General features: G+C 42.0%; 1 protein-coding gene across 4 annotated transcripts in view; it reads left to right on the top strand.

The window, feature by feature from the left end:
- The window catches only part of lrp4 (low density lipoprotein receptor-related protein 4), a 106,269-nt gene that overhangs the window by 64,763 nt on the left and 28,859 nt on the right, over window positions 1-12,647 (top strand). For all 4 annotated transcript variants that reach the window (XM_035909094.2, XM_006793772.3, XM_035909096.2 and 1 more), the window contains exons 3-6: window positions 2,568-2,684; window positions 8,211-8,324; window positions 8,433-8,549; window positions 8,984-9,112. In XM_035909094.2, coding sequence (XP_035764987.2) covers window positions 2,568-2,684; window positions 8,211-8,324; window positions 8,433-8,549; window positions 8,984-9,112 — 477 coding nt within the window. The remainder of the gene's footprint in view (window positions 1-2,567; window positions 2,685-8,210; window positions 8,325-8,432; window positions 8,550-8,983; window positions 9,113-12,647) is intronic.

The raw sequence follows: 12,647 nt of genomic DNA on the forward strand, positions 1-12,647 counted from the left end.
TCTTGTTTAGAGTATTCTCAAAAACCGTTGTGTGTTTTAGTGTCTAGTGCAACACATTTGGTTTAGATCCATAGGCAGTTGCATTCTCGTGCGAGCAGCGTGATTTGACATTTGTACCATGATAAGCGACGGCAAAAAACTGGATCCACCTCAGTAAGATTGCCATCTCAACTTTTACAGAAAAAGTAGCCGGTGTGAGCATTCAGACATGAAGCTGATATGTTAAGATGCTGTCAGATTACCTGAAAGGACCACCTTTATGAAAGGGGCTCACAGATTCTATAAAATATGTTGTTAGCTGACAAAAATGTAAAGATGCTTAAAATGTCTTCCTGCGATAAAGTGACACATACCAAATTAATGTGATGTCTCTGTAAGGTGATTTTACATCTTATATTGAACTGAATCCAGTGGCTGTCTGAATGGTGGTGGTGGTGGTGGTGGTGGGGGGGTGACTGTGTGATTTAGACAGAGATCTTCAGAATGTGAAGAGAATGTGAGGTGTAGACCAAGAGGGAGACAGGTTCTCTTTGCTTATGATTCTCTCTCTGAATAATGTAGTATCCATGTTGGGGTATATGGGTCAGTGGGGCTTTACTTCCCCCTGGAGACCAAAGGCACACCCCAGCACACACACAGATGCACACTTGCTTAATTGACTCCCCGAGTCCTGGCTCGTCTGCCTGGCTGGTTAACTGGCTGCGTGACGTCATACATTTTTCATAAAGTCTGCATTGCTTGGTCAATATTTCATATCTGCTATTGACAGTCGGGTGAGAGTCCATAGTAAAGAACCGCTGCTCCCTCTTTTCCCTTCGCCTTCTCTCCCTCCTCCTTCCATCCCTCTCTGGCCTGTAATTAAATTAGCTCTGTCTGCAGATGACAAAGGGCCAGTCATTCGGGTGGTGCTTAGATAGCAAGTAGCTGCACTCTGTAGAGCGGATATGAAGTTAAGGAGGAATGCGCTGAGCTGAGCTCAGTACCTCTGTTAGGGGAAAAAAGGTGGGGAAGAAGAGGATGCCTGGATCCAGGCCTGCCTCACGCAATGAACTTAGACCAGATACAGAGTGAAGATTTTTTATTTCAGCTGTTTGGCAAACTGACCTTTAGGGCACCTAGTAGCCTCGCAAGAGTGATGACTGCGAATTTAGGTTATGATTAATAATTATTTTTAGTTGTGATGAGTACTTGTCCCATCTGTGGCATGGTCAAAATAATGTTGGAAATTGTTTTAAAATGCCTGCTGCAGCATTACACTGTCTAAGTTAGCATATTTGTATGTTTGTTTGTTTGTTTTTTCATCTGAAGCTGCATACACACTTTGCTATTCGGGGCTGACCCAGATGAAATATGACCAGGGTGGAAGAATGGAGGCTATATCTTTGTGCGTGTCTCCAAAACTGTGGGCCTGTGTCGCACAGTGAGAGCACAAATGTGTTACTACTCGTCAATCATTAGGATTGCAGCAGGAAAACATGCTCTTATCAAGCTCCCTCAAACATCTAGATAATTACACAAGCCCAAATGGAACAGACAGAGGTAAAACCTTTTAAACTGCAAATAAAAATGATCGTTGCTTCTAGACTCTGCATTTTGAAGCCTCGGGATTTGTGTTCAGCCTGCTGCCATATTGGTGTCTTGGAGCCAGAAATTAGCAGCTAACTAGCGAGAATAGTTAGCAAACTGGAATATGGCATACACACGAATCGCATTATAATCAAATACTAGAATTTTACTCACCAAAATCAAAGTATAAACTACTAAAATTGTTTTTACCACATAGCACACTATGGTATTTGTTAGATAGTTCTATTAAAATGCTGAAGTTCATACTAACAGCACAGAGGTCCAGATTAGATGCAGCTAAATGCTGTAGCTGTCCATGCTAGCACACTTGAAGCCTCAACAGTATCTGGCCTACAGTTTAGTAGGTATTTTGAAAGTACTTATAATTAGTTTTCATTTTGACAGACAATTTTCATTTAAATTTAGTCGCAGTCTTTTGAATGAAATGTCATTTGATTTTTGTCATAATCTAAGTTCTTTTAGTTTTATGGAGTAAAAAAATGTTTTTAGCTGTGATAGTTGCTCCACACAGTTTACAAAGCGTCATTTGCTGACATCAAATGTGTCATGTGTCTGCTCTTCTCATCCTCACGAGTGCTGACATTTAGTGTTTTCATGAGAAACGCGGAGCATGGGAGTTTCCCAGGGGTAGTTCAAATGTCCGTGTCTAACCGTACCGCAGATTACGTCAGAATATTTTCATCTCGTTTTTATTTGTTGACAAAAGTGTGAATACATTTCATCGTAGTTTTTGTCCTCATGCATTAGTTTTTATTTAGTTATTGTCTTGTAGTTGTCAGAAAAAGAGGACGTTGACGCAAACTGTCAAAATTTATTGGTCAGCAACACTGCTTATAATATCCTCATAAAGACATTAGCACGTCCCATCCATGTTGTTCGAGTTTTTTTCTTTTGTGGTCCTCTTCTCTCAGCTGCTCAGTGTGTTTGTTTGTTTGTTTTCTCTGCTGACAGCCTTGTTGTCTGCTCTCGTTTACTTGCAGTGCTCCCCACCTGCTCACCGCTGGACTTCCACTGTGACAATGGCAAATGTATCCGTCGCTCTTGGGTGTGTGATGGAGACAACGACTGCGAGGATGACTCCGACGAACAAGACTGCCGTAAGTACACTTTGTCTTTCTTGAAAACACAAACAGTAGCAAAGACATACACTCGACCTGCTCCGTTATACTCAAGGGGATGACTTATTAAAGTGAACAGATGTTTGAGGCAGCCATGTGCAATGAGGTGTTTGTTTAGAGTCTAAAAGCGTTGCCTGTCTGTTGCACTCACAAACACACGGGCAATCGCACGTGCACACGAAAACATTGTGGCAAAAGGTCAGCTCTCCCACGGTCACAGCACAAGACTTTGTTTGACCTTTGACTTGACTTTATTTTGCTCCTCTTTTGTTTTGAGGAGTTATCTGTGTTCTAAGTCGTGTGTTCTTGCTGAAGTATCCTCAGCTCACACTTAAACTAAAAGGAAAAACCTGAAACTTTGACCGCTACAGTGAGGGTATTTGTGGTCTCTGTGTTGCTATGTGAGACATTTTGCTTGATTTTGAGGACATTCTTGAGAGAGGAGGGTAATTTCTCTGTTCTCACTTCCGTCTTTTTTTTTTTAAGGGGTTAATGCAGCCTTCAGAAAATTGTCAGATAAACATGATAAGGAAACCATCCTATTTTACTAACTCAACAATGTGCTTGCCCTTTTAACGAAGGGCAGTTTTAGATTCATTTGAGGTTAAGAATAGGAGTTGTGATCTTTAAAAGAGGTCATCAGAAGTAGAGGAGTACAACTGCTCGTCTGTGTGGAGTTTTTTTTCTTTATTTGAGGTGTGGCCAGTGGTCAGATTCTGAATTCACATTTAGTCTCTATATTTACCCATGACAACTCAGAAGGCTCTGTGTGTGCAACCTGATCGGGGTGGATGCATGCTGCAGGCCGGACATTCTATCACAGCATCAGAAGCAAGTTCGGCGATTCAGTTCGATCAACTTTAACACTCTGTGCGGAGGACTGGAATAGTTACAAGCAGTGACATGTCCTTGATGGAGTCGACACATGGCAGTTAGGCAGTGTCCTTCAAGTAACTCACTTCTAGATCTGTGAAGGATCTTCAACCAACAACATGTTGCTTAAATTATACAGTTCATATCAATTATTGGCGATTGTATTGCGTGGCTTTATTTTTTACTTTGGCCCCAATAAAAGTGGTATTAAGGTGAACTTGACATAGACCTCTTATGCTTCTTTGCAACCATAAACCTTCTTTCTTGGACTCAGCTACAGTAACTTTGATTGATTCACAGTTCATAATAATCCTGGTTGTTGTATATTTTGTTATTATGCCGCCCCTAAACCAGTTCTGAACAAGCCATTTAAAGAACTCTTCTTTTAAAATTAATCACCTAGGGGTGATCAATTTCAGCTTTTCTTCTGATTGGCTGCCCCTCACAAACAGAACGTTAGGTGGGTGGGGCCCGGACAGATATTTCCTGCCAGAGCTGTAAGTATTTGAACTCACATTTATGCTGGGCTCATTATTTGAAACTGTATGATCATTCACCATTGTGGTAGAACTAGAAAAGTAGAAAAAACAAAATAAGGGCAAAAGTAACTCCACTTGATAATTCTGTACATCAGATCGGGAACAACTTGTCTTTCATCATATTTTGGCTAATGTGGAATTAAGAGTAGATCACAAAATCTGTATTGTGATTCTGGCTCTGCAGAGGAGTGGTAGCTGGGTTGGGTAGGCTTTTGATGGAAGGTAGCTATTAATCAAAAGAAGGAACGTTTTTGTTTTTGGCTGGCTTAGTAAGCTTCTGAGTCAGCAGGTTAGTAACTATAGACCAGAGTGACAGTCCTATTGGTAGCTCCTGGTCTTGGTAGCAGTAGCTTGAAACTGTGCATTTTTAGTTTATACACATCAAAGGTTTTAACAGTATTTTAGTTCCATATATATTGGATATCAAAGATGACCATGACCTCATATCTTGATTGGGAACTGCTATTATAAATTCTGTATGGTAGAAATCTGGCCTTCCCATTTTGTTTTTATTTTAATGCAAGCGAGGCATGTTTTTGTAAGAAAAAGTGATATATGACTAATGCTAGTGTTGGCTGGATAGCTTGATAACATGACGCATAGGGTCATGGTGATAGTAAATGAGGTTCTTATTTTGGCAAGCAAAAGTGTATGAATATTTTTGCTCAGTTTGGCGTGTTTTCTTTTCATGTTGATTAAAAAATAAACTGGAACCACCTTCTTATGCTTTTGAAGCCAATAAAATGAATATGTAACTCCCCACCAAACCACTAGCATTAAATCTGTAGAGCTAATCTGTTGATTATAGCACTGAGTCTTGTGAAGCATTTGGTCACTCTAGCCAATTAAATGTTGGACATGTGCATAGGATTACAGGGACCATCTTGCTCTAACTGTATTTAAATACAGTAGAATCTGTTTAATGGCCTATGCACAGACGCCACTTTCACTGTTTTCTCAAAATTCAAGTAGTTTATAGGTGCAGCAGGTAGAGGATAGCTTGCGAATGATTTTTCTGTCACCTGGTGATTTCTCCTCCTCCTGTGCTGACCCACATATAGCATGAGCAGCCAGACACTGAATCACTTACTGATGGGGGTGGGGGTGTCTGTCTGCAATGAGGGTGCTATGAATTTTTCATCTTCATGCCCAGTAAATTTTCCTCCCTCCTCTGTTTCCCATACTTATTATTTCATGCTTGTTTCTTTCTCCATTTCTTTCCCCCTACCTGGTTTGGCTCTCCGTTCCCAATATGGGCTGGCCAGTATAGGTTTCTCCCTAAGATGAGGTGGTTTCATTGCATTATTTAGGCCTGGGGAGACAATCCTCCACGCTTGGCTGGAACCGAAGTAGCTGTCAAGATTTCAGACAAACATGGAGAGTGAGGTGTGCCTCGGTGCAGAGCAGTGTGTGCGTGCGTGCATGTGTGCGTGTGCGTGTGTGTGTGTGTGTGTGTGTGTGTGTGTGTGTGTGTGTGTTAAAAAAGGGGTTGTTTGAAATCTTGACGTTCAAAAGATATTTTAATCTGGCAAATAAATATTTCGACACCTGTCTCAGCTCATATGCACATGTAGAGAGCGTGGTATCGACTCCCAGTGCTCTTTGCCCTTTGACTTTTGGCTGCTGTGTGAATGATGAGTTTCTTGAGGGCTTGTTGACCTCTGACCTTACTCTGTTTACTTCGCTTATGGGAAGGGAGCTAGAGCATGGGAGAGGCAGAGAATAGGGGGCAAATCAATTATTTTCTTGCAACCTGAATAATGGAACGAGTTTGATTGTCAATTGTCCAAGTAAAATTAAATTTTCATTGGAACCCACCAAAAGACTTTTTTTTTTAAAGGGGGAGGGCGAACTGGCTGAGAAGAGACTGGTGGGGGCGAGGTCAGCGGAAATTTAGCAGTTGAATGAATAGCATGCTCATGAATGTTTAGATATTTATTTTAATACACTTGGCTCTGTATGATGTCACTGAGAGTAGATGGTCATTTAAGGCACACAGCCCTAAGCTTTGAGCATAAAAGCTCCACCCATCTGTTATGCGAATCTTCTGTTTGCGAAGGGCAGCCAATCAGAAGAGGATTGGCTTAAAGGAAGGGAGAAGGGAGCTAAAACAACTAATTTTAGAAAGTGGATGATTTTTGTAGTCTAAAGCAAGTTCCATTATAAAATAAAGGAGGATGAATTTGACCTGTAGATCATTCAGATGTATGCTAGAAGAATCCAGTGAAATTATGAGATGGAAATTAGTGTAATAATTCCCAAATGTAGAGGATCCCTGTCAGAACTTTCTAAATATGTCACGTTTTTATATGGAAAACATTCTAGAAAGATGCTTCCTTTTTGGATCTTTGTTAAACATTAATTTGGACTCAGAGAATATATACGTGCAATGGTTCTGGGTTCTTATGTCATGTCACTCATCTGAGAAGTGAAGTGTGGTTCTCAGGTGTGTTTGTGTGGTGCTGTAATACTCTTGAGAAAAGATGAAAGCTTTCAGTGGAAAAAAGACGAGCGTTACCCTTTTCCTTTTTGTCGGGTCGTCTCTTCTGTGGGCGTCCTTCTGTTTTTGTCTCTTCTTATCTCTCTTGCTTTGTCGTAGCTGTATAACACTCACACACAGCAGTGATAAATTATAGATTGCCTAATGCCAGGGGCCAGACATCACTGGTTTTCTTTGACGAACCTGTTTGCTCGGCTCCAGCCGTGCTTTGCCATCGACTGCAGCGGTAACGGTAGAAGGCGGCGCTTTGGAAGTGTGATTAAAGAAGCAAGGCGAACCAGTTGTTTCGATAAATGAAAGGGTATGAAAGTAAAACACTGTCACAGGGCTGAACAAGAGGGAGTGACTTTGTCTCTCTGTTGTGTCAACTGTTTGTACGAATGACTAATGTTCCTTTTATCTCCAGTCTAAAGGTTAACTGCATAATGAAACACTTCCTAATGTACAGCCAGCACTATGTGTAATTAAGATATAAAGCACGCTGCTAGAGCTTGGTGAAAGAAATCAATCCAAAATTTGAGCTGGACTAGAAGAATATGGTATGCATTAAAGCAACTTTACAGCAGTAAACGATGGTTCTCCTGGTCACGTCTTCTAGCAGGTTTTAATGCCCACAACCATAATGCTTCAGATCTGCCTCTGAGTCAGATAAACGTGGGTTAAATCAGTAAAGTGTTCAGTTCCAACGCACAGACAAACATACTTTGAATTGTATTAGTAACAGGCTATAAAATACCAAAACTTGACTGAAACACAAACTTCTTGGATGCTCTGTAATACAGAACAAGCCAGATTATCAAAACTATTTTTCAGTACCAGGCTGTAAACATGTTGTAGGACGGGAGTGTTTGGGGGCCGTCTCGTTTTTGGAGCCCGTCCCAAGTAGTTGGTTGAGAAATGGCAGCTTTTGGCACATTCACGCTGGCTTCTTTTTCTGGTGCCTGCTTGACATAACACATCCAGTCCTGGATTTTTAGACAGAAAAAAAGTTCTTCAGTTGCAGCTTCACAGCCTCTCTGAATGTTTCCTAACAAATAAGGAAGTAGCCTTTTTGTTAGCTTGGTATTTTTAGGTTGAAATGCAACAATCATTTTAAGGCTTTTATGCGGTTTGAGTAATAAATCAAACATTTGACTTTTTTCTTCCATGAAAGCTCGTCTCTATTAACATCCACTTTAACCATCATGTATTCAGCTAGAGCCAATTTTTTTATTTTTTTTTTATTTTTAAGGTTTTATTTTGTGCCTTTTGTGAGGTGTTGAAAATGTGCTTTGTAAAAGGAAATTTATTATAGCTGTAACACAGACCACTTTATACAACCTTATCGCTTACTGTGTTGCAGTGGCTGTAAATGAGAGGTTTTCATATTGAGCAACAAGACATTCAGCCTGAAAGCTTCGCAGTCACAGACCTGCAGTGTTCTGAAAGATCTGCCTGTTTATGGAGGGCATTTTTATTTTCTGCACAGCTTTTCGCTCTTAGTTTGACTCAAAGAATTAGAGTTGCCCAGATTTCGTGGTAGCTTTAGTGTCTTTTCATTGTGTCTGTGTTATATGGTGTTCTGAAATCTGTCACTTTTTTCTGCCTGCATAGCTCCCAGGGAGTGTGAGGAGGACGAGTTTCACTGTCAAAACGGCTACTGTATTCGCAGCCTCTGGCACTGTGATGGCGACAACGACTGTGGGGACAACAGTGATGAACAATGTGGTGGGTACACACACGAAGAGGCTCACCTAAGCCCGAGCATGCAAGGCCTTTATTCATTCCAACAGTATTTGTAGTAGTATATGAGCCTGTGTGTTCTTTCCATGGCAGACATGCGTAAATGCTCAGACAAGGAGTTCCGCTGCACGGACGGGAGTTGCATTGCTGAGCACTGGTACTGTGATGGAGACACGGACTGTAAAGATGGATCAGATGAGGAAAATTGCCGTAAGTTACTGAGAGAGTATGCACAAGCTTTTTAAAATATAGACAGTAAAGCTTGGCCGTTTTGAGTACAGTACTTTGTTTTGTAGACACATTGACAGGCCAGCTTATATTTGCAGGGAATCATCCACGATAACTCAACTCAGGTCAGAGTGATGGTACACTGCAGCATGTAAGGTCAAAATTGTGGCCTCGGAAAGGGGCAAATATGCTTACCAGTAAAGCTGTATGTAAACCAAGATCTCACAGTAACAAGTTTACTCCAGACCTTGTAAATGTGTTCACTGTCTCAATGTAGAGCTGAGCTTCTGCTTAATTTCATGTATAGTTTCTGACAGACTCAGCAAAGTAGCATCAAAACTTCAAAGTGCCTCCGACAGCCAACTGCTGCACCATCTTTTCCAGCATCTGTTTAACATGTCTGCGTGTCTGTGCAGCTTCAGATGTGATGACAGCCACCTGCAGCGTGGAGGAGTTCCAGTGCGCATATGGCCGCTGTATCCTGGACATCTACCACTGCGACGGAGACGATGACTGCGGAGACTGGTCGGATGAATCGGACTGCTGTGAGTTCCCCGTCACATAGCTAGAAACACACCTCCAGCACTGTGGACGTCAGGGTCTAGTCTCAAACCTCCAGGGGGGAAAAAGTGTACTTCTTAGACAAGTTTTGGGCAGAAGTAAAGATTTGACAGGAAACACACTCAGTGAATAGCTAGGTGATCCAGACCAATCGAGCCTCTCCGGCTGGTGTAAAGAATTGCTGTCATCTGATTACACACACAGGCACAGATAAACATTTCTTAGGATCCCTGCCAGTGATCGTGGCTCTCACTAGACTGTGTTGTGCGTGGTGGATTAAGACAAAGCTCTTTTGGGAGATTAGCTCTGTTACGTTAGATGAGAGTTACGTTTTCTCTTGCCTCTCCTTCCTTTTATTCTCCGCTTTTCCTCTGAGTGCAACTCAGATTCATGTGTTACAGCTTCAGTACATTAAAGGCTCATCCGAACAGGAAGTTAAACATCCATCATTTTTAGTGGTTACACCGACCGAGTCTGTTCCAAACTGGGCTCAGATACTGAACGCTGACAGTTAAAGCATGGTGCAGTAAAACATCTGTAAAAGAGATGCAGCATGTAACTGATGTTGCTTCAACTACTGGTTATTTTGATAATTTGACTCGAGTATTATTTGTTTTTGTCCATTAATACTAATAACAGAAAATGATGGCTGTCTAAGAATCAAATGATTTCCCATTCATAAGTGAGAATATGCCAGGATAGGCTATATATAAAAGATAGCAGTATGCTACCTTTTATATATAGCAGAGTGCTAAGCTTGATTAGCAGCATCTACAAAGATTTCTATCTGTTAAGTAATAACACACCGCTTTGACTTGGGCTGTTTGTACAATGAACTGCCCAGCAAGCCATCTTATTGCCATCTTGTGTAATTGCACTGAAGTTGTCCCAGAAGGCACTGAAACCACAAACAGCCATAAAGTTTCAGTCCATTTAACTCAAATTGGTCAAGGTGATGCCTTTCACACCGCCAGCAGCTACCACTGCTCTACCTGCACCTGTTGCTCAAAGCAGCCAAATATATGGTGGCCCTGAGAGGTCACACGGGCCGCAACTTAAGAAAACACCAACAAATATATAAAAAAAAAAAAGGGGGGGGGGGAAATTGAAAACAAAAACAAAATTGAAGTGTTTGTGGGGACACGTGAATGCGACGGACCATCTGCAGAAGTGACAGAAACCAAAGCATGTGAATGATTGCGCTGAGACGCTTAAAAGAAGCGCAGGGTATCAAATGTATCTTTTAATCACATGAGTCATATAGTACTGTAGATACACATTTTCTTTCAGCCATTTACTGTTAGCTTCTCACTTCCATGATGTTATTGTGTCCCCAGAAACACTAAAGAGTTGTTAGGAAGTGGCATTTTTGCTATAGTTGAGGTTGATAAGGTGGGTATTTTACCATTGGATTTGATGCAAAGTGACTCTACAGAAGAAGAAAAAAATGTGAATTGCTGATTCACTGTCTGTAATCTTGAAAGCTGATTCATTGATAATAGTGTTTATGTGTTGTGAGAAAGGCCCTCTGGTAGTTGCACGAAAATTGAGCTTTGAGTGCTGATTTCACGTCCCGACGTTCTGTTGATGGCAGGTTGGGCTCAGGAACAGCTGTTGCTCGACAGCCTGTGTCATAACTGGAAAGCACTCTGTTAGATCTGTGCTGTCACTGTATCTCTCTCTCTTTCTCACTCACATGCACCCACACACACACACACACACGCAGAGTGAAGCCACAGTCCTGACATAAACTATCATGTTTCGTTCGCCTCGCTCCAGAGACGCTGCCTGCTGCTGACTAATCTCTCGGCTTCTCCACTCCCTGTTCCCTTGTCTCCGATTTCTCACGTTCATTTGCTCATCATCTTTTAACTGCCCACCACATCCAGCTCTTTCACAGACACATGCGCTCGAGCCCAGTGGTTTCCCCCCACTTTGATGTGTTTATCTGCAGCGCAATAAGCACGGCTTCAAAGTTTTGCAACATCGTTTGATCATCTGTAAGGTCAAATTATTCAACTGAGCAGCTCTCTGTTTTTTCCTCTCATCTCCTCCCACATCCAGGTTTTTTAATTGCTGCCTCACTTTTGAAGTGTTGAACTTTTTTCGAAAGTTGAGCTGGCATCAAAGCGTATTTGAAAGGGGGGGGGGAAAAAGCACAAAAGGGGCAGCAGAAAGACCTTAAGAAATACTTGAGATAACTGTGTGTAGGAAATACAGAGGCACATAACAGATCTAAATGAACAAAGTGTTGTTCAAGGTTTGTTTCAGGTCCTCGCTGATGATTGCGTGTCCCCTGTGGCTGTCCTTCACTCTCACACTGCCTGTTATTCTTCCTGTTATATTTATTTATTTCTGACTCCGAATGGTTCAGGGCGAGAGCGTTCTTTTTTTCTTTTTTATTAATTTAAGTCCTAGTAAATTCTGTTTTATGCTGTAGTTTGTACACAAACACACACACACACACACACACTTAGACAGAGAAGGCATTCCTGAGAGGCATAAGACAGCCCATCCTCAGACAGCATTCCTTGGCACGGACTCTCCAGACACATGAAGGGCGCTTTGTTAGAGAAGTCGACACTCTCTCTCACTCCCTCTCTCCCCCTTATGTGAATACACACACACACACCCCCCCAAAAGAGATCACACTTGCAAGCCTCGTTACCACTGATGCCGCTTTGGGCTGCGTGGCTGAGCAGATGAAAGAGCTCAGTTGCTGTTTTTGTGTGCGTGTGTGCGCGAGGGAGAGAATAAGAGAGAGACAAGAAAAGGGGGGATGAATCATTTGGGTGTGTGCGCGGGTGTCGGTGTGTTAGTTGGTGTCCCACGCTAATTCCCTTGGCCAATAAGTCTCTCTCTCTCTGCTTCTCTCTTGTGGGAAAGCCACCTGCTGTTTTGATCGTTTCTTGCCCAGCTGACAGGCCTGCACAGCGTTGCTAGAAACTGTCTTCCCCCACATACCCTCGCTTCCTCCCTCATCTCGTGCCTGCTGTAGCTTCGATGGGAGCCGACTCGTCCTGTCATAAGGAAACGCGTCGAAGAAATACACACACGCTCACACACGGATGAAGGGTTTAAGATGCTTATGTCTGATTCAGCTTTAATCTTCTCATCCACCTCCGTCGTCATCTGCTGCCAGTTTGAGCTTCACTTTGATCTGATCACATGTAGCGATGATGGTGGGTGATTTAAAGGTGGGATCTCCGCTTAGAGATGATCATGCAGCAGCTTAAGTAAGCAGATCTAATTACTATATGTGGGAAAAGTAATATATGTTTAGATATGTGGAATGCGCTCAGAGAAGATAAAAATGTTTATTCTGTGATCTTGTGACAAAACTTTCACTCTTCAAAGGTGCATAAGTGGGATCAGACATGGTGCAAACTTGTAGATGACTTACTTTTCCGAAATAAACAAAAGGGACCTGATCTGAATAGACCAAAAGGTAATGGGATCAAAATTTGGTCAACCTGAACACACCACAATGCTTGTTAGTATGTGTCATTATTTGTCGAT

This window comes from Neolamprologus brichardi, chromosome 1 (assembly GCF_056152115.1).
Source record: "Neolamprologus brichardi isolate AB-2024 chromosome 1, ASM5615211v1, whole genome shotgun sequence".
NCBI classification, from domain to species: domain Eukaryota; kingdom Metazoa; phylum Chordata; class Actinopteri; order Cichliformes; family Cichlidae; genus Neolamprologus; species Neolamprologus brichardi.